This window comes from Vicugna pacos, chromosome 13 (genome assembly GCF_048564905.1).
Source record: "Vicugna pacos chromosome 13, VicPac4, whole genome shotgun sequence".
Lineage (NCBI taxonomy): Eukaryota > Metazoa > Chordata > Mammalia > Artiodactyla > Camelidae > Vicugna > Vicugna pacos.
Genome location: NC_132999.1, coordinates 28,080,528 through 28,102,221, shown reverse-complemented (window position 1 = coordinate 28,102,221; position 21,694 = coordinate 28,080,528). Strand labels below are relative to the sequence as shown.

The window sequence follows — 21,694 nt, the reverse complement described above, 5'->3', positions numbered from 1 at the left end:
CCTCACTGGTCACAGTTTTGAATTCTTGGATTTCACAGAGGAATTTCTGCCTTCTTTTCCACACAACCACTCTTTCCATATTCTTATCTGAAAGCTCCAACATTCCAAAAGCTGCGGGGAACTCAGGCAGATTCTCAAACTTGGCCACAGACAGGTCTGAAAGAACATCATGCTCGAGAGCTTCATCATATAAAAGTTCCTCCAGCCCCGCACGCCAATCCCTCTCCAAGGGCCTTTCCCAGTTTCAATCTGGTTTAAATCGAGTAAGTCCCCGGAGGGGACAACAGAGATGGAGGAGGAGGCGTCGAGGGTGTGGCAACCACACACAAATTGCAAAGCCCCCCAAGAGCCCAACAAGGTGTCTTTTGGGGAAGGCCAGGCCCTCAACCCACGTGAGACCTGCTCCTGCCCTGGCAGGCAGAGTGCGGGCACAGATGCTTGTGGGACCCCGTCTGTGATCACATTCGGAAAAAATCAAGTGGCTAACCAGAGGGAAAGGATTTCGAGACCTGCCAGGATGGTGGGGTTTTTGTTTTTTTAGAGTACGCCTAAGGTTTGTAGTTTGGATAAGCAAAGTAAACAATGACAACACAGCAGCAACAAAACAGAAACAAAGAGCAGTATACTTGTCGTTGTTGTTGTTTTTTAAGCCTTTTGTTAAAAGACAGCTCCACGCGGACTTGGAAGCAGCCCCGCCGCCTCCCCGACCAGGGGTGGGCTGTGTCGTGAGTGCGAAGCTGGTGTGAAGAAAACAAACTCCAGCAGAAGTGACACAGCACATGCAGGAGGTGTCTGCTCCCCATCTCTGTCTTTTCTCCCTTCCTCGGTGTTTGGAAGAGGTGGAGAGAGGGATGGGAAGGGAAGGGCTTGAACCAGCATAAAGCAACTGTATTTAGACCATGGCAAACTGAGCTACTACTACTTACTTCTCTCTCCCTCCCTCCCGCCTGCCCGGGGCCTGGCCTGGAGTGATGGGAGGACAGGACGTACCTGAAAGAAACCTGGTGGGATGGGGCCTCCCGGCATCCCATCGTTGGGGGGAATGTTGCCAAGCACGGGGCTTGGTGCGGCTGCTGCGCTCTGTGGAGACAGGAAGGTGGAGAGTGAGAGGCCGCATCCACAATGGGAGACAGGGAGCTCCCACCCCTGGGTCCACCCTCCGGTGACTCTCCTGTCCACCCTCGCCCTCCACAGACCCCCTTCACACACCACCTTCCCAGGTGTGTTACTCAGTGGACGAGCCTCCATCGCCTCACCTCTAAAACAGGAGGGCCATGCCCACCACAGCAGCAACTGTTATTAAGCAAGGATGCCCTGCCTTCCCCACTCAGCTGCTTTATGAAGCTCCTTCAGGACAGGTGAGGGGCTGCATGAATGTCTGTGCCCTCTCCAAGAGGCTGGCATGCTCTACAGAGCAGGAGAGCAATAGATATCCATGACTTAAAGAATAAACAGTCAGCCCCGCTGGGAAACATCCCTGGAGGGTGGAGGAGGGCCCCGTCAGGGTCCGGGTGCGGTGGGAGATGAGGCGGGCTGCATGATGCGGGGGACTATCGTTAGTTTTCTGTTTAAATGCTGCTCTTCCGGCATTTACCTGGTACATCTGCCTCAACAAATGCCTCCCAGGGGTGAACAGACGTTGCTCTTCCCAGCCTGGCCTCCTTCCAGACAATCTGTGTCCCACCTGCTCATGTGGTCGGCGTGTCCGTGCCCGGGCCCGTGCTCGCACGGACGGGTGAGACTGTGCAGGAAGCCCCGGGCCTGACTGGCCTACCTGGGCCTGGGCCCTGCTTCTCCCCACCGCCTACCCCCAGCTCTACAGCTCACAGATGCTCCTTCTGCAGGAAGCCCACCTCCAGCCTCGAAGGTTCCCTTACCCCACCAGGACAGAGACTCTGAAACTGAGTCACCAATTATCTTCCAGGGGTCTGACTGGTTCTCTGGGACAAGGGTCAGCCCCTCGGAGTCAGGAAATGGGTGTCTCTTCAGTTACAAGTGCAGCCTGCCAACACCACCTTGAAGAAGTCACTTCTCCTGCCTTCTCCTGAGTCTGGAACTAGGACCCAGACCTCCAAACTTACAACTCCCATGGGAGGAAATGAGGGCACGTGTGAATCCCCCAGACACACTGCATGCAGCAAGATGGACAGACAGCCATGGGAATCCACACAGCAAGGGTCGAGCGCAGCCGACGTGGGCAAGCCACTCAGCTCTCCTGTCCCTGGTGTCCCACCTGCTCCTAAAGGTTGGGGAAGGCTAAGGAACCAGATGGGTTACATTTTGTAAACCACAGAAGTAATCTGGAAGCGGAGAGGACTCATGCTGGGCCTGCCCTGGCTGTTGTGACAGACCCCAGGTAAAGAGAACAGGGTGGTATGGGGCTGCCCAACACTCCAAAATGATTCTGCCTACAGAAATGCAACCCCCTGTGTAACAGAGATTCTGCCAATCACACTGGGGTGTGTTACAAACATCTCAAAACATCTTGGAGCAGGGCTTCCACTCCCCACCGCCCCAAGTTGGAGGCTGCAGCCCCAGCCCAGCCCCTGCCCCAGTGTTCTCTGGGATGAGGGCCGCCTGGGGGAATGGGCCAGGTTATCCATTAGCTGCATTGTTTGTTTGCGGTTGGTGGTTCTGTGAAAATGCAACTTTTCATGATTTACAGCCAACAATTACCCCTCAGGAGCAGGAGCAAAAAAAGATTTTTAAAAAATGGGGTGAGGTAAGAGGTGGGAGGATACAGCTCAAGTGGCAGAGCACATGCTTAGCATGCACAAGGTCCTGGGTTCAATCCCCAGTACCTCATCTAAAGATAAATAAGTAAATAAAGTTAATTACCTCTCTCCCCACCCCAAAATAATGAGGTGAGGTAAACATCCACCTGTGTTTTCTTCAAGCTCTTTCAGAGACTGGTTTTATATTTAACTCTTCAATCCCTCTGGAACTTATTTTGGTAAAGAATAAGGGTTTTACTCCTCTAATAGTCAACTGGTTCAGGTTGATTTTTTTCCCTACTTATGTGAAACCAGAGACAAAATTCTTAGAAAAGTATGGTTGTTTCTGAGCTTTTAGAACTCTGGCCTGTGTCCCTAACACTCCATTCTAATGATAAGAGTTTTACAATGTATTTTATTATCTCCTTCAATTCTTTCACTGAAGTTTTCTTGCTTATTTTTATCTATTTATCCCTCCAAACTTCCTATCATTATAAAAGTCACCTTCCTACCAAAAGAAAAAAGTTCTTTTATATATATATATATATATATATATATATATATATATATATTTGGAGGAGAACTGACATCTTTCCAAAACACAGCCACCTTCCCAGGGCACACTCTTTCTCCGATTATTCATGTCTTCATTCAAGTCCCCCAGTCAAAGCAGGGTGGGTGGACCAATGACAATGATCAAAAAGGTGGGTGAGAGCAGGCAATACATTTGGGAAAGCCCAAACCCTCTCTTGCCCTGACTAAATGTTTTTTACTCAACAAATGCGGCGCTGACTTGCTCTTGGGGTGAGGGTGGAAGAGATGGAGCCCCTGACCATGGTGTGAGAAGGATGGAGCAGAGGCCCGGCCCTGGGCGGGGTGGATGGCAGGGGCCAACTGGCCTGATGCTCAGAAATGGGCCGGATACTTTCACACCATCTCTCCCTGAACCCCCAGATGGCCTTCTGGGGCAGACACAAGCACCCCCACTTCACAGACGAGAAAACAAATCTTGATGTGGACAGCAGGCTGAAGGTGACCTTTCTCCATTTGTCTGCCTCAGAGTCCAGACGTACTCTTCTTCAGCCTTCAGCCCAGAAACAATGTTTTGTTTTTAAAGAAAGATCTGGGAAGCTTCAGCACTTCAGTTCTTTAAATTAGCATTTACTGTTTAATATAAAATAGCCCCCTATTATAGAATATGGCAAAGTAAAAAGAAAATTAGTCACTGCATTTTGTTAAATAATGTCATGAGCACTTCCCCCCTTCTCATTAAATGGTCAAAGGAAATATGATTTTTAATAAGCCTAATATTATACAGAGGTATCATCATTCAACCAATTTAATTAACAGGCATTAAATCAGTGTTTGCTAACTCAGTAGTTACAAAATGAGATCTCTCTGACCTCTTTGGTATTTTGACTTAATCTTTTGGATCACTACCCTTTTGAAATGGCTTACACTGGTCATTTGTAAAATAAATAGTAAAACATTCATGCTTTGTTATTTAGGTATTTGATTTTTCTCCCTTAGTGATAATAAGAGCTCTTTATATATTAAGGATACAATATATGGATATGTTATTATTTTTTTTAAAAGCCTCTTAAATGAAAACTTGAATGTGGGTGCATGACTTACGAGGCTCCCTCAACACCAGGATCTCGTTTTCCTATGAAATCAGGAGTCCATGGTTCTAGGAAGTGGGGGTGCGTGGGTGGGTGGTCCCTGGTCCTTTGAATGTTTGGGCTGGGGTAACCATGGCTCTAGTAAATGGATGACATCAGGGTTGGAGCATGGACTTTTGCTACCCTCCAATGAGAGGGCCATGTTAGCAGTGACTCAGGTGTCAGGGAGCTGAAGCGATAACTTATCCTTAAAGGCTCTTCCAGCAGCAAAATTAAGTAGATCTGCAGAGCTTAACTCTGTGCCCTGAAGAATGACGGTTATTGTTTTTCTTTGATTTTGAAGCAAACATGTGCTCATAATGAAAAACTTTCAAAAGGGGAGAAAAGTACAAAGAAGAAAATGAAAGCAACAACCAGTGTCAGAGAGCGACAAAAGGGTTAAATAATTCTTGCATACAAAACCTAACCCGAGGGACCCCATCACCACATCTGTCAACATGACACTGCCCTCACTCCATACCTCAACAGCTGGGGCTGTTTTGCCCATCTCTGAGAGCCAGCACCATGTGAGGCATACAGCAGGTGTTCAATAAATGATTATAACCTTTATTATTCAAGGACCTGCTCAAACCTGGCCATCTGGAGCCAAACCTTTCTGGATTGCTAGGAATCGGCCTCTCCCTGTGGTTTCCAACTTCGAGTTAGAGCTCCATTAAGGCACTCAGCAAAGCGTCTCATGTGAGTTTTCTCTAAAAACACAAAACCCACACCAAAACCCCCTGACATTCAATGAGGCCTACAGCATGCCGGGGCTGTGGTAGGTGCTCGGGACAGGACTCCCCCACAGGAGTAGGAGAGGAAAGAGCTCTAGTCTCAGAAGCCAGACATCTACTGCGTGGGTTCGGGTCCTGGCCGGAAGACTGTGGGCAAGTCCCTTCTCGCTCTGGGCCTCAGTTTCCCGATATGTCCAATGGTGGAGTTAGAGAAGATGACCTCTAGGGCCCTTCTTCCAAGCTGCTCTCCCCAACCCAGTCCACACACCATGGGGGCAGGGACTGGAAAGAGCAGCTCCTGCATGAACAGAAGGACCCTGAATTTTAACTCTTCTCTGTTCATTATAGAACACTTAATGGTTAAAACTTAAAAACCACCCAGAAACTTGTTTGTTATCAGAGCCTGCAGATTCTAGCTGATGACGTCTGCAAGGGGAGAGTGTAGCTCAGTGACGGAATGTATGGTTAGCATGCACGGGGTCCTGGGTTCAATCCCCAGTACCTCCATAACAAACCAAAAAAACAGCTGATGAAGCTCGGACTCTCCCCTGCATCCAACCCCTGGCCCTCCTCACCAGCATTTCCCTGTATATGCATGTATATCTGGACTGAAAAAAGCAGAATCAAATCGGGCAAGCAGTTTGGTAACTTGTGCATTTTTAAAACTAACTAAAAATTCTTTTCTAAATAGAAAACAGGCCTTATACTGAGCAGTGTGGCCTACTCCAGCCAACTGCCTCCTCTAAGCCTCCGGGATATTGTCCACTTGGAAAGCCCGAGGTGCCTTCAGACATCTGCCTGAAGCTGTGAATGAAAATTCCCCTCCCTGCGAAGTTTTTTATTTTGTTCACAGCCAGCGAGACTTCTAGGGAGGGCTCATCCCACAACTTTTCCCCTAAAGAGCAAGGCTTCTTTGGGGTCCCAGGGTGGTTACACCACCACTGGGGCTCAGGGGTCACTGTAGCCCCTCAGCCCCGTTCGTGTGCTCCAGACACACACCAGCTGATTTCACACAAGCCCCTTCATCCAAATCTGGTTGTCAACAGTGGGGAGATACCCAGACACCTCCCCTGCCCAAGAATAAGCACATTCTCCTGTCGCCCTCCCTCTACCCTCCCCTGGTGGAGAAGCAGGGTTCAAACATGGGGCCTTGGGATCTAAGCAACTGGGAGGAACCAGGACACTCTGCTCCAGGCAATGGGGAAGGGTTCCAAGCAGAAGAGCAGCCATGGCTTCTGAGAATCCCACCTGACCCCCTCTGACCCTGTGCCAGGCATCCTGGCGCACCACTGACAAACCTACCCACCACCACCAGAGTCCCCAGGGCTCCACGGAGAGACAGACTTGGCCAGCCCTGGATGTGGTGCTGGGCCCTTTCCTGGCTCTGTAGCAAGAAGCCCCCTGCACCTCCACGAACAGCAGGTCAGTCCACAGGAACCAGGAGACAAGCTCTCATCTCATACATACCTTGTGGTAGGTGACAAACATTCATGCTTCCTTCAAGAAGTGGGGATCTGCGGATGTCCCCTACATAATGTTCTGTTCCAGCCTCATCCCGAGACCCCCAGTTATCCTCACTCATAAACTAGCATGGGATCCCCCAAACCATTTTTACTATCTTTTAAAAATAATTCTATGCACATGAAGCTCTTGGAAAATAGAATAAAAACAAATGCTCAGAGTGAACGGCGGGACTCCTGCCAGTTCGGCCAACCCCTCCTGACTGATTTACAAGGCTGCAAAATGGAACTTTGTTCTGCAAATCCCTTCCCTCCTTGCCCCACCCCAACACTCAGGCGTGTAGCAGCACGGGGCCCACATGTGAAACCAAGTGCAGCCTTCCTTGACTGAAACTCAACACTGGCCACGTGGCTGAGCACCCAGGACATGAGGGGCACGTGGTGTGGGGCTGTGTGCTCACAGCTGGGCAGCGGAGGGCACACCTGCACTGAGACACGAAGGCCTTTGAGGAAGGCTTGTGTCCCAGGGAGGGTGGAATGCCTACACAGGTGTCATCAAGACAGAGGCCTCAGCATTCTGTGCAAAATACTGGACTGACCGGGGGCCTTCTGGGCCAAGTTTCCTGGAAGGAACTTTAGCAGCATCAACAAACTGAAGATGTAACACAGGGAATGGAGGGAGTTGCATCACCCAGACAGAAAGGCCAAGACCGAGAAAAGCAGGGGTCAAAAGAGAGGAAGGTACAGGGAGCAGCCTCTTGGTTTTAGGTACAGACCACAGGAGAGAATACATTTGGAGGACAGAGGCTCTAGTTCTGCACCCTGGAGAAAACACAGAGATGTTGCCACGTGAGGAGACAGAACCAGCTGGCGTTAAATAGGTTCGGATGACACGGAGGAGTGACACAGGATCCCTGCCTCCAAACAGCAAAGGGGCCATCACGTGCAAGGAGAATTGGATATACTTTCCCGTCACCAAAGGATGGTCCTCAGTCCAGGCGCCGATACTCTGAGCTACAAAAGGCTTCTCCAGATCTGACCATCAGGGTGAAGCAGTGGGCCATGTTACCTTGGGGTGGTTCACAGTGGGGACAGGGCACTAGCACAGTCCAGATCAGAGTATGTGGGTTTCCTCTCTGCTCTGCCACAACAAAGCTACGAGCCACAGCTCAGCCTCAGTCTCCCCTCTGAGAAGGGGAGAGCCAGCCACGTTACCCAGCACCATTTGGCACTTCCTGGGAATTCTTATGACAGAAAAGAGCCCTGGACCAAGGGTCCTGGGATCAGGGTTCCAGCTCTGGCTACAAGCCACCTGCTGTGTGACTTGGGTGAGCCTTCCTGCCCCTGGGCCTCTGCTCAGCTCCAAGTGAGGCAGCTGAGGTCCAGCTGCTACAGGGAACCAAGTGGGCATCATGCTGAGCTCTCAGCCAAGCAACCTGAGAAAGGGCCACGTCCAGGTGACAGAAGTTCCAGCTTGCCATGGTCAGGCCATCAGGCACAAGTGAGGGGTGTCCTAACATCAGAGCTTCTTCCCCAAAGCCCCCATCTCACTTCTGTCTCCCGGGGTGAGAGGACGGATGCAGGAACACAGAGAGGGCACGCACAGAGAAGCAGATGGCTTTTCATCCTGATCCCAGACTGTGGGAGAGGAAAGGGGGTACTAGTTACTCCTCAACATCCCTGGGAAGGGGTGACTGCTGTTTACCAGCAGGAAAACAGGCCCAGAGAAGTGCATCATTATAAATGCTCTAACTTTAGTCTCTCTGTCCCTCCACCCCCAATTTCAGGTCTGAGAAACCCCCCAAAATTGCCCCATTTTCCTGTCACCAACCCCTGCAGTTCTCAAGAAGAGTGCTGTGTGCTCTTTGATGTTTATGAAAGGAAACAACAGACAAATCATTACAAACATAAGGTAAGCACAAGGCATTCTCTACATCTGAGATCATCCACATGTTTTGCTCTTCCCAAAGCAGACTGACCTTCTAACTCTGCTCCTTCCAGGAAACATTTCACTGAGTTGGCCACCACTAAAGGGGTATGGGGTGTAGGGTGTGTGTATGTGCGCGCGCGTAAGACTCCACTGAACAGTCTGCTGGATCTAACTGGCAAATTACCCTGGGAAGAAAGGAGAAAAAAGGTAGATGGGGAGCTTACAGAGGTTATGAGTGCTTTATACACGTTGATGTGTTCAGCAAACACTGGCGCCTGGGCTGCCAGGGATGCGTGGTGCCCGCCGGGATGGGAGATGACAAAGGCCCGGCTCTGCCCTCAAAATCTAGGGGATGAAATGAGTGGGAGCGACAGAGAACTGAAGGATGTGGGAAGGTGCTCCAAGCGGGCGCTGCGAGGCAGGGATTAGGGGGATCAGGGAAGCTTTATGGAAGAGGTAGCACTCGAGCCTAGGCCTTAAAGGATGGCAAGACTCGAAGATGCGGGAGGTGACAGGGAGGTGAGAGATTACCACTGTCATCTTAACCCTCCCCTGGACCAGGCCCCTTCTGACAGCCTCTCCTCAGAGCGTAAATCCCGCCACGCCTCTGCCTCCCCAGAGCTCCACTCCATCCCTGGTTGCTAGGGTGGGCGAGGGGCTTACTCACTTCCCCTCCCCCCAAAAGGGGGCCTCTTACGCATATGAGGAGCGGGCCTCCCACCCTGCCCACCCAGCCTGCCTTAGCACAGTGCATCCAGCTCCTCTCCTGGATCTTCCCAACAATCTGGCAGGGACTACAGATAAGAGAAGGGAGGCTCAGGGACTTGTCCAAGGTCCCTCAGCTCAAGATGTGTAGAAAGTCAAGCCCAGACCTTTCAGCTGTGTTCCGGCTTCTCTGGTCTAAGTTTGGAAATTGATGCTTAAAGATGCTGCCCAGGGACAGAGAAGTCCAGTTCTAGGCCCAGCTGCTCCATCCTCCAGCAGCTGGGGTACATGGGCACCTCGCTTTACCTTTCTGAGCCCTTCACCATCATCTGGAAAGGAGTGGGGCGCTCTACCCTCTACAAGGGTGTGGGGGACCTAAATATGACTCCTCGGGTAAGGAGCTCAGGTGAAACAGGTGCTCAGTCAGAGGAAGCCCCTGAGCCAGCAACATGGCACCAGGCGTGCTTTTTATGATTCCATGAACACGAAGCAGGCCAGGGCACAGAAGGGATCGGGGCTATTGGAAGACAAAGTCCTCTGCTTGACAGAACTCAGTCTTCTGAGGCAAGACCTCTCTTTACCTTTTTAAAAAATGAAAGAAAGGCACCCCAGATGGAACATTTCCAAGAGAAAGAGGAACTGGCTTCTCTGTGCTGAGAAGGTCACGGCTACCATCCCACAGAGCCCTGCCCATCCATCCCAGGAAGCACCCGGCTTCTTCTGGGAATTAGATCAAAGGGCACAGTTTGTGTAAGAGGTGGAGCCACGAGTCATAATACCTGGTTAAACTGTGGATGCTGGCCAGGGCGCCCTCGTCCATGTGCAAACACCTCCCCGGCTGGGCTGCACGGCACAGGGCGCGGGTCCTAGGCGTGTACACCCAAGACAAGGGAGATTAAGGGCCAGAGGTGCCCCCTGCAAATGAACAGTGCGGAGTGGATCAACAGCACGCTGTTTGTACAACGCTGATTTCCTTCTTAAAGAGAGATGAGCTTCAGGCCCTGGTTTACACCATTAGCAAAACACACACACACACACACACACACACACACACGCGCGCGCGCGCTTCCCACTGTCTTAAAGGAGCCTCTTACAACCGCAAGCATGTCATTATAGGCCAGTGACAGCTCCCTAACAAGAACACTGGCAGTTGCTTCTGAAAAGTGGAAAATTCCCTGGCATGGGCCCGCACACACACTCAGTTCCAGTGACAACTTAATCCTGCCAGGCCTGAGGTGTGCAGAGAACAAAAAACCTGCTTCTACAAACTTTCTTTTTTTAAGTTTAAAAGAAATCATTAAAGGCAAGACCCCCAGAACACTTTTCAAGAATGAGGGCTCACACATCACTCAGCTGCACAGATTCAGTGGGGACAAAGTCACCTTCCCTCGGCTCGCCCTCTGCCATGACAGGACAAGGTGCAGAGTCTGGAAAGTTCACCAGGGTCCCCTCACATCAAAGCTAAGGAGTTTACACTTGGCCGGGGAGGGGTGTGTAAACGAAGGGGCCGGGAATCCTCGGGCTCTCCTGGCGGGCCAGGAGGGAAGCCTCAAGCAGCCCACTACTGGGGTTTGCAGGCACGCAGGCTCAGTGCTGAGCAGATGCCATCTAAGCCTTTAAAGCACGAACTAATTGCACTAATTTAGCTAACAGTCTCTGTTCAGTCCCCCACCCCGGTCGACCAGAGTCCTTTGGTACTGCTGGAGAGATGCAAGCTGTTGGCCTTACTGTTATTTTGTCAGCCATTAAACGATTCATCGGAGTCATTAATTGATTTATTACTGCTGCCTGCTCAGAGGGTTTAGCAAATAAGGAATGATGTCGGTCACAACGCAAAGGAAACTGGAGCAAACAACACCACGAGAAGCCAGCCGCTGTCCACTCGGGCAGCCCTCTAAGCACGACTGTCAGACCGCTGACCGCGTAGCTGGCTCTTCTGCTTGAAATCCGGGTGCCACTCTGCCTCTAGCTCAGGTGTTTGTGCTGTCCAAGATGCAGTAGGTAGAGTACCTTGTCCGGAGGCTCCTGAGCACCTGCCAGGCGTGGTCACCAGCAAATGAGAAATGAGGGGGAGAGAAGCTTATGCCGGCCCCTCACTGGTGGGTGCTGGGTTGCAATGGCTGGGTCTGTGGCTCGGCCCTTCAGGGCACTGGGAAGTCAGAAAGAGGGCCCCAGCCAGGGCTCCACTCCTCTGGAGGTGGCATGCTCCAGCCACACCCTCCCTCTCTCCCTCTGCTGCCCACAGGAGTGACAGGATAGCAACCCCTGACAGTAACAGGTGCCTCCTAATGCCTGGCCCTTTAGTACTTCCCTCTGATCCCCTCTCCAGTCCCAGTATTGTCCCTGTGTTACAGAAAAGAAGACTGAAGCTCAGAGAGCTGACCTGCCCACGGTTACACAGTAGGCCAGGAAGTGGCCAACCTGGGATTCGAACCCAGGTCTGCCAGGTTTCAAAGCCCATATTTCTTCTCCTCTAACCAAATTCTTCAGCTGCCACAGAAGGGCGCTACAGCTCAGCTCAGCAACGATAACCCCAACAAAAACTAGCTAGCTGAATGAGAGCAGGGCAGTGCCTCCCGCCCAGAGCCCCAGGTGCCCGGAGCCACAGAGGAGTGAGACTCCCTTTTACCTCCTCCTCCACCCTGGCCCACTTCGATGCAGCCATCAACACAGGCTACCTAGTGTCCTTTCCTCCCATCAGGGCTCCTCGCACTGGAAGTGAGCCCTCCCCGTGGCTTCCTGCTGCCCTACCTGTCCTTCAAGCCTAAATGCAGCAGGTGCAGGAAGCCTCCCCAGGACTAGGCCAGGCACCCAGTAGGTGCACAGGGAAGGTTTGCTGCACTGGGTGAGACCCTCATCCCACCCTGCTCCCAGCCCCTGGGGCTCTGAGCAAACACGAGGGAGCGGTGTTAAGATGAGGGGACTAGGACGGTCACTTTACAGAAATGTTAATACCCCCAACAAGAGGATTCACAAGGTCACGGACTCTGTGCAAGTCTGTGTGTACACATGTCTGTCTCTGTCTCTGAAGCAGAAACAGTAATAGCTCTGGTACCCAGTGCCCCGAAAGAACCAAACAGATGGTCTGGTTGACTCAAATTCTGTGATCACAGGAAATCAGCCCCTCAAAGACATATCACACCCCACCCCACCCCACCCAGCCACATTCTAGAACAGAGCCCACCCTTGTAAGCTTGCGAGAGGCCCTCTAAGGGTGGTGGATTATTTAGTTTGCTCCAAAAGTGACACAGAGGAGATGACGAGGTAGGTCAGGTGTGCACCAAGACCCAGGCTGCTTCCGCCCTCAACACAGCCCACGCTGCAGAGGTCTGCAGGGGGTGCCGCAGGGCAAGGCGGGGTGCCCTTTGGAGGGCATCACAAAGACTTCTGCGGATACTTGTTGGTTGTCTACCAGGCACACAAGTCAGGGTTTTCTTGTTAGCATCCCCCAAGAATAGGTCCAGAGCACCCAAGGACACACTCAGCCTTTAGGATCCTAGTGAGAAACCTGCTAAAGGGGTGGGGCCAGGAGCCCAGCCTGGAAGGACCAGAGATGGCCTGACCAGTCAAAGGCTTCTGAGGAGTCAGGGGACTTTATCTACGAGATTTCTCCCCCAGATTCGGCTTCTGAAACAGACACGGGATTTCCCACAGAGGTGGTCCATGCCTACTCCCCACACCAATCCATATGGTATTGAAAGCACGAAGGAAGGTCTTTATGAGATCTTCATCAGAGGCCAACAAATTACTCTTTAAGTCCCATTGGGAAAAAGGATAACCTATTATTATTTATATATATTTAGTACTCTTCAGCTTACAAAGGCCTCCCTTTCATCCAAATTCACTTGATGAATACGCCAACGACCCAACCGCACACGCAGGGCCCTCTCTAGAGCACGCTCCTCCACCCCCCTCCCTCTGGGTGATACCTCTTTGTCCTTTATGTGTCCCCATCACAGCACTTGTCACATCTGACTGTTAATTCCTTATTAAATTAGCCAGCTGTCCTCCCAGGGATGTGGGCAGGAGTGGTGAACATAGCACAGAGAAGGTGCTGGTTCAGTAAATATTTTTTGGATGAATAAAGTTCTCGCAGAAATCCCGCTTTTGGAGAATAGTCACCATGTCTACAAGGTCAAATCTGAAGACTAGCAAACTCAGTCAGCCACTGATTTACCATCTGGCTACACCCATACAACTACCCTCTCCCCTCCAAACGACAACACACATGCACGCACATACCCCACCATGCCCACACATGTCTTAGGACAAACTGCTTCCTCTGCCTGTAAAGCCCAAGCTTTGGGTCCTCAGAAAACCTGGGTGCTGGTGCTGCCCAGTCCTTCTGGCAAATGACTTGGGCAGCCACTGCTCCCAGAGCCACTCGTCAGGTCAGCAAAATGAGATCATCATCAGTCTCCCCTCCTAACATAGCTGCGTAGATAGCTTAAGCTAACATCTGGGCAAAGTATCTGTAGTTTCAAGAAGGACAAAAGTAACGTGAGGGGGTGGGGTGGCCTCTAGGAGCTAAACTGCCATCATCATTCCCACTTTAGAAGGAAGTCCAGTCTGACCCAGCCGGCTGGGTGCAATGAGGGGATCGCGAGGTCTTTATGAGCTGTGAAGATCTGGCGGCCTCTCCCAGCCCTTTCAATAGAGCCTCCCCTTCCATCTTCAAAGCAAAGACTGCTGTTCGTTCTCAGGCAGGCTGAGTTCCCTGGTTCTCAGTCTTCCTCAAGATAGTTGTCTGTTCCACTGGCCCAGGGAACCACTTTTCCCACAAGCTTCTTAGAGAGGCCAGAGAACGTGCCTATTACCTTCGGGGCTAGGGGACAGGCAGAGGTGGGAGGAGCCCCTCCTGGACCTGGGCAGAATCTGAGGAGGACACCAAGGCAGAGGTCCCACCCTGACATTCTGTTCCCTGTGCTCCAGAAAATGCACCCCTACTGACAGAGGAATCTGCTGCCAATCTGAGGACTGCCCTTCACAGCTGGACCCTCCAAACCACAGGTTTATAAAAGAAGTGGTTCTTGGAATCAGAGACAAGCCACAGAGCAAGCAAGCCCTGAGCTCACTCAGGAGGAATGCGTCTTCATCTTCCTCCTCGTCCTCCTCCTCCCTGGTTGAATCCCTCACTTGACTTGAAATGAGAACTTGAGAGGGGCAGAGAGATTCGAGGGGCAAGAGGCAGAGAGAAGGAGGGTAGGGCTGGGCAGACACCAGGCTCTCTGAGCCCAAAAAACCCTCTGGCTGCACCCCTGCTCTGCCCCCTCCCTGTGCTTACCATGTCCTGAGAATGGCTCCGGTCCCTTATCAATCAGGGCTCAGGCACCCCCAGGACACTGTTTGTGCTACTTTTACTTTCTTTGCTTGACAAATTCCCCCTCCACCTTCCCCTTATCTACCTATAGAACTCCTAGTCATTCAACAATGCCAAGTTCAAATGTCCCTGCCTAGGTTCATGAGCTAAAACTCAGAAGATACCTACTACTACCCGCAGCCCTCTCAACGAGACATCTAATGGAACATTCATTACCAACGAACTTCTAACCAAGGGTTGCGATAGTGAGGTGGACAGAGTATTGGACTGAGGCAAGGAGCTTGGCTCCCCAGCTCCCTGGCTAGTTCAGAGAGGCAAGCAATTCACACTCCCGTCTCCAGATGCCCCTGACCCAATACAAGACAATACCTCTATTGAGACTGGCATGAGTTAATGCAAACAAGGAGATAAAGGAAGGGCTGTGATCTCGTCTCAGCCTCTCTCTTCCTCCCATTCCAACCTCCCTCTTTTCTTGTACCCTGAGCTTCAGCCATGAGAAGCACTTGCTGGTCCCCAACCTCTGCATAGGCTAACGCTTCCACCCAGAATGCCCACTTTCCTGCTGGTTTCTGGCATTTCAATCCATCATGCATCCATCTCTCAGGCTGCTCTGGCCACTGGGCAGGATAATTTTTAATTCTTCCAAGTCCACATGAAACTCTGTGACTCCTCCAACACTTTCTACTTGGCCTTCTTATATGGACAAAGGCTCTATCTCCCTGCAGGACTGCTGGTTTCAAAAAGTAGAATCCAAATATTTACTGTCTAATAATCAATAACCACTGAATGACTGGGGACTGTGAGTGAGCTTTTGGACAAAGCTAGGCTTGACTCTTACAAGAAATTTGTTCCTTATTTTCTCTCCTTTATAAAGATGTAACTTTGAAGAACAGAACATACTTTCATAAACCCAAATGTCAAAAGGGACAAAGAGGGGCCTTTTCCTCCCAAAGTTTCCATGTTTCTCTTCTCAAGCAATCACTGGAGAAGAGAAACATGGAAACCTCGGAAAAGACTTGAATTTGAATCTTAGTTCTGTTCCTAGCTTGAAACTTGTAAATCACAAAAGACATGGCAGGACCATCCTTGAATGATGAAGACCAAGCTCCCCGCTCTGCTGCAAATCTGGTCTAAAGCGGTCTGGTTTTCTTCTATTTTTGTCTAATTGCCTTTGAGGCTGTGACCTGGGTCTTCTCCACTAAAGATGGGAGTTTTTAATTAGACCTGGGTAATCCACAGGCCTTCAGAAAATTTGAATCTAGAACCTTAGAACAGGGAGGAGTCCCCCAGCCCCTCTGCTACAGACACAGCCTCAGGCCCACAGACAGACCTGGGTCGAGAGCAGGAAAAGGTCTGAGACCTTGGTCTCCCAAACGTCATGCCTTGGCAGTCTTGTCTGGAAAATGGGGGTAATACATTCTGCTTCACTCACAGGGTTTGTGAAAGTAAGTTTCTGTTTCCCCCAGAACGGTGCCTAGCCTGTATCTATCAGGTGCTCAGTAATTCCTTTGTTGAATGGACACTTCTCCTAAACCCTCCTCTCCACCTTGTCTCTACCAAGGAAGGCCTGTCCTGGGGGGACCAGGTGGGCACTGCTCACTTGTAGAGCCTCTGAGCACTCCCATCTCTGTCCCTAAAGCCTGCTGGCTCTGCAACCTAGGGACAGAAATAACCCATCACACCACACAGGCACCAAAGGAGGCTGATCTCACTTAATCCTCCCAACAGCCTGCTCCTTTGTTTCATATCTGACTTAACTTGCTGATAAAGATCACAATGGTTAAGTGTCTCTACAGGGTCACAGTTCCTCCTGCCTGGGTCCAGTCATCACACATCCACACACCCTACCCCCTCCAGTGGGAACCAGAAGGAAGACTCCAGTCATGGGAAGGAGAGACTTTAACCACAGTCAGGCCCTGCAGTGCTAGTACCAGTTTGAGGCAGTCTCTTCAACCTTAACTTGCTCATCTGTGAAATGGGAAGTCACCACTCCCTGCCCAGCCTACCTCACACAGGAGTGTGAAGAAACACAAAACTGGGTGTGAACGGATGGGCAACAGCATCTCCTGCCCCAGACACCCCAACGGGCTGGGAAGGAAAGAGGACACGCTGGTGACAAAGGCATGGGGCTAGGAGTCAGGCCCTGGCTGGCAGCCTCCACAAGTCCCTTTCCGCCACCTATAAAACAAAGCGGATGGATTTGATTCCTGGTTCCCAAACCTGGCAGCACATCAAAACCACTTGGGGGGTCCGCAACCACCCAGCTGCCTGCCCTCCCCCGGCTGCAGGGAGGCTGTAAGGATCTAGCTTTGGGAGCTCCTGAATCAAGCTGTTCCAGAAGATCCCTCCTGGGTTCTGCCTCTGCTCTGACCAGACCCCAGGTCTGAGGATGTCTAGCCAGATGGGCAAGCCTCTTCTGCCCCTCACCCTCACCAGTCAGGCTCCTAGGAGGCCTGCAGGAAGCTTCTGGATGCAGGTCGGGGCTTAGACAGCCGCCCGAACAGGTACGGGCCCAGATTTAATTGGCCTCTCGGTTAAGCTTTCTAATCTCATTAAAGCTGCCTCCATCATACAGACCACAGCTCTGCATTTAATAACAGAAGAGCACTGCCCTGCCCCACTGTAAGCTGATTAGGTCTGGGGAGACCTGAGAGGATCGCTCTGGACCGAGGCCCCCGGCTGCAGTCGGACCCCTCTACCACACCACACTGCCATGTGGCTGCAAACTCAGACTGAGAGGGGCACACTGCAAAGGGGGCAGGAAGGAAGGAAGTGGGAGGAAGTGTTCAGAGCAGAGGTGCAGGGTCAGATCTGCCTACCCTTCCCTGGGAAGCCTGCACTGTCTCCATGACTTCCAATAAATACTAACCACTGAGGAATTTTATTCATATCTTAATGGGTGCAGTAACAGTGCCCACCCCACACTAGGAACAGCAGCATTCCTGGACAGAGTCAGGCCTTACGGCTGCCTTCCCCTCTTCTTTCTGCAGCTCTCAACCCCGATGACTTCAATCATAACGAGAGGCGAGGGCAGGGGGCTGTGGTTTGGGTCCAAATGGCTTCTCTGGAAGAGAAGATTTGTCCTGCCACCCACCCCACCCCCCACCCACCTCATCCCCCTAAGAGGAGGTACCTACAGCCCTTTCTCAAGTGTGTGAGGAGCCAGCTCTTGGACATCAGCTCCAAAAACACCACGGTCAACGTGTGCAAACATCCCTGTGCAAATACACGTCGCCCACTTCTCGCTCATCTCACGCTATCTAAATATATCCCGAGGAAGTAACTTGGCAGTGATGAGAAATTCTGCAGTGGCTCCAAAGTAGCAACAACACACACACACACACACACACACACACACTCTCTGCTCTGTTCCAGGTGCCACAGTAGGTCAAGGACAGGCATGAAGACAGAAACACACACAGGCAAAAACCACCCACGGTGTGGTGGGGGTTCAGCCCCGCTGAGGGTTAGTAGTCAGTGATTATTAATGTTCAATAGGGATCTTAGAAGGTAAAGGACTCTGTGCAGGTTCTAAGCTGGGCAAGCACAGATGCTCTGTCCAAGGGAGAAGTTTGGGGGCACACCCAGCCAAGTACACACACACCCATCCCCACCCTCTCTGGGACTTGCTTTAAGACACTGGCATTTTTCCATTCCACTTGCCAAGAATGGAGCCACCCTGCCCTGTGTGATCCTCCAACCCCTGGAAACAAAGGCGGCAGTCATGGGAGCGGGCTAGTACACCACAGGCATTGGTCCCATGTCTCTCCTGCCCCCGTCCATTTTCACCAAAGGGGAAACGGAGGCCTACCTACAGTATGAAACAGACATGCCCAGGATCTGGCCAGGTGCCCCTTATTCCACGACGCTTTCGATCTTTGGTTAATTTGGATAGATGTGGCGTTTTTTATCCCCAGCATCCTCAGCAAATCTGCTGTTGACAATACCCCTAAGCCCATCCTCTTGGGTACAAGGGCACCAAATTATTAGGAAAAGGTGTCAAGGGGGTATGGGCAATCCTCCCAATCATGCCAGCTCTCAATAAGCCAGCCCAACTCCCACACAACACCCCCATACCCATCTTCCCCATCCTTTAACTGGACTCCGTCCCTAAGCCTGGACCAGTACGCCAGCCTCCTCACCGGTGGATCTGCCCCACTGGTCCCCTTGTCTCTCCTCCTTTCCCCAAGCAGACCTAACCGGGCCACTAAAGGGCAGGCTCAAAACTTCGGAGGACTCTGCCAGGAGCCGCACCCTGCCCAGCCCAGCCCTTCACAGCTCCGGCTCCGCCCACACAAGCCCTCCTTCCTGAACGCGACAAGTCTTTTCAAGCTTCCAAGCATTTATTCTCTTCCCTTACCCTGGAATGCTCTCATCATACTCCTCCCTTTCAGTACCATCGTCTGCTTCTTTTTTTCTCTTGGGGACCCACACAAAATGCCACCTCACCCAGGAAGCCCTCTGGGTGGAGCCAGGCGGGCCTTCTCTTGGGACACCCAGCGACGGTGTCCCCTGCAGCACCACCTGCTTATGTCCATCTTTCTCACTAGACCATCAGATCCCTGAAGGCAGATGGTCTCTTGGGCATCTCCAGGCCTCAGCTAAGGCTCCGGCACACCAATGGCATTTCCCAGCCAACACAACTTCCAAAAGAAATTTGAAATCTCAGAACCAACAAAAGAGGCGTTGTTTAATCCAATCCCAGTTTTTCAAAGACAAGAAAACGAAGGCCCAGGGAGGATAGGGGTGTTTCAACATCACACCGCTTGTTAGCTGTGCTGGACTCGTGGCTGGCCGGAGTCTTCATCAATTCCTCCAGGTCAGCCAAAAGCTCCTACAGCAAGACCCAACTCAAGAGACAGCTACCACAACCAAGCATCCAAGAGAGAGGGGCATCAGAGAGGTCTAGAGACAAGACGGGAAGCCCCAAGTGGAGACTACTAGCTCAAGTGTCCCAAGCAGGTGCTCAGCCAAAACCAGACGAAGGACTGAGGACAGGACCTGGCACCTGGGTACTCAACAAACATGTGCTGTTGCACAATTAATGGCACAAACGACCAATTACAAATCAATGCAATGCAGAGTACTGCACAGGCTTGCACCCAGCTCCGGGATTGCAGAGAAAGGAGGATTATTTCTGTTGGGGGGGTGGGGTAGTCTGGGCGGCTTCACAGAGCAGTGACATCTGATCAGACACCATCTGTTATTTTTCTCTAATTGTTCCACATGTGTGAGATTTTGATTCTAAGCTAGAATGTGGACTCTGAGAGGCCGAGACTGCGGCCGATTCCCCTGCCTTCCTCAACCCCTCTCTGCAAAACATCCATTCCACAGCAGGGCCCCTAGCAGACACTGAGGGACCACTGACAGGAGGGATGGACCTTCTATTTCAAAGAGGAGGTCAAACCTACACTGGTTCCCACAAGTCTGCTTTACCTGCAGAAGCTCCCTGAACCCAACAAGAAATCCAGCAGTGTCCACGGGCACTCCCACGAACATCCCAAGTGCCCTGTGACAGGGAGTGGCATGAAGAGATAGGTGCTCACAGGTTCCGCTGCACACTCCCTGTGTTGGCTGGGTGGCGCTGGGTTTCTTACACACTTACCTATACTTCCCCCATCAACAAGCCTGCGAGATAGGAACCACCATCCCCACTCGACAGACTGGGAAAACAGGCTCAGACAGAGGTTCACCACATCACACTGCCCATAAGACTAATTCTCTGCCAACAGTTCTCTGTAACAGAAGCCTCACCAGGGAAGTTTGGTATGAATTAGCGCCCGCTCAGACACCCCATCTGCAAGAAACACCACCATCAGCAGCACATCAAGTTTCATTTTGCCTCACCAATTAACCTAAAGGGCACCCCACACCAGGTGGGGTCACTCACATGGACCATACTGTACCCCAGTTTCTACAGCCATACCCCCACCATCTCGCTTCCCGAGGACTCACACCCACCCACCCCCAGCCACATCCTTGTTTCCATAGAGGCCCAGAAGAATGCAAACTCCAATTATTCCTTTCTTGTTTGAATAATGGCCACTTCACAATTCTCCCTCCCGGGCGGGACCCTCGCAGCTCCCAAGTAGGCGCTCAGGCCAGAGAGAGAGAACAAACAGGAGGGGGATGAAAAACACACACAACAGTAAGCTCCAACCCAAACAGAACTAATCCATTCAGAGCCAAAGGAGGCCGAGCAGATGGGAAGCCAGCATACCCCGCCTGCTGCCACCCTGGGTTCTGGGGCCTTCACCGCAGTGTTGTAATTACAAAGGGTGACCCAGCCACATGCTCCCGGGGCCACCCCCTGCTCCCAGGCACCCGCGGGCACCGCCTTCATCTGGTTTGTGTTTAGAGCCCTCCCCGAGCCTCCCCCAAATCATACATGCAAGGCAGCAGCACAAACACCCCAGTCTCAACAACGTGCTTCCAGGGGAAAGAGAGAACTTTGTGCTTTTCCCTCGGGATTCTGAGACTCTTACGACTCTGGGCAGGAGGGGCAAAACACCCCCAGGAGGCCTCCCAACCCCCATTCTTTCAGCCCAGTGCCCCGGATTCTCCCCATATGATGATGACATCTCCTGTGTGGGTGTCAGTGTGTCTGTCTTCCCCTCCAGCCAGTAAGCGTAAGGGCACCCCTAAGTGTTTAGTACAGGGCAAGGCTGTGCAAAATGTATTCAAAGATCTGCTAAATGAATACACATCACAACTCTGATTAAATACAATATTGACATTTTTACTCCTTTATATTTGTTCCCTTTTCTAAACCTTAAACACCCTGAGGGTAGAAATCCTGTCTCATTCATCATGATCTTCCCAACACTACTCTGAGCACAGTTAAGATCAACCACTGGAGGGACAGCCACTAAATCAGAGGATGTTAGGCCTGAATGGGGCTTAAATATCCCTGGTGTCGTTCTGTTTGCAGGAGGGAGAGTGGCCTGGTTGGGTTGCAGCCACCAACCACGTCAGCGTGGAGATGCAGGACTCGAACCTGGGCCCTGATGCCCAGCCCTCCCCAGCCGGGGAGACAAAAGACACGAAGGCAGCGCTTACTGCTTGAAGGAGTGGGTAATCTGGCGGGGCAGACAAGACAGACATATGAAACAATTAGTGAACAAGATAACTGCCAGGCTCACGGTATTATACCATGATATAATAAAGTAC

At 51.6% G+C, this 21,694-nt stretch overlaps 1 protein-coding gene across 9 annotated transcripts in view; it reads right to left on the bottom strand.

The window, feature by feature from the left end:
• Positions 1-21,694, bottom strand: part of SSBP3 (single stranded DNA binding protein 3) — a 158,020-nt gene that overhangs the window by 46,672 nt on the left and 89,654 nt on the right. For 5 of the 9 annotated variants that reach the window (XM_072974386.1, XM_072974387.1, XM_072974389.1 and 2 more), the window contains one exon: positions 991-1,080. The exons of 1 other annotated variant lie outside the window; for it this stretch is intronic. In XM_072974386.1, the coding sequence (XP_072830487.1) occupies positions 991-1,080 (90 nt within the window). Of the gene's footprint in view, positions 1-990; positions 1,081-9,983; positions 10,002-18,666; positions 18,756-21,694 lie in introns of those variants that run through there. 3 more of the 9 variants (XM_072974391.1, XM_072974393.1, XM_072974394.1) reach the window with 3 other exon arrangements.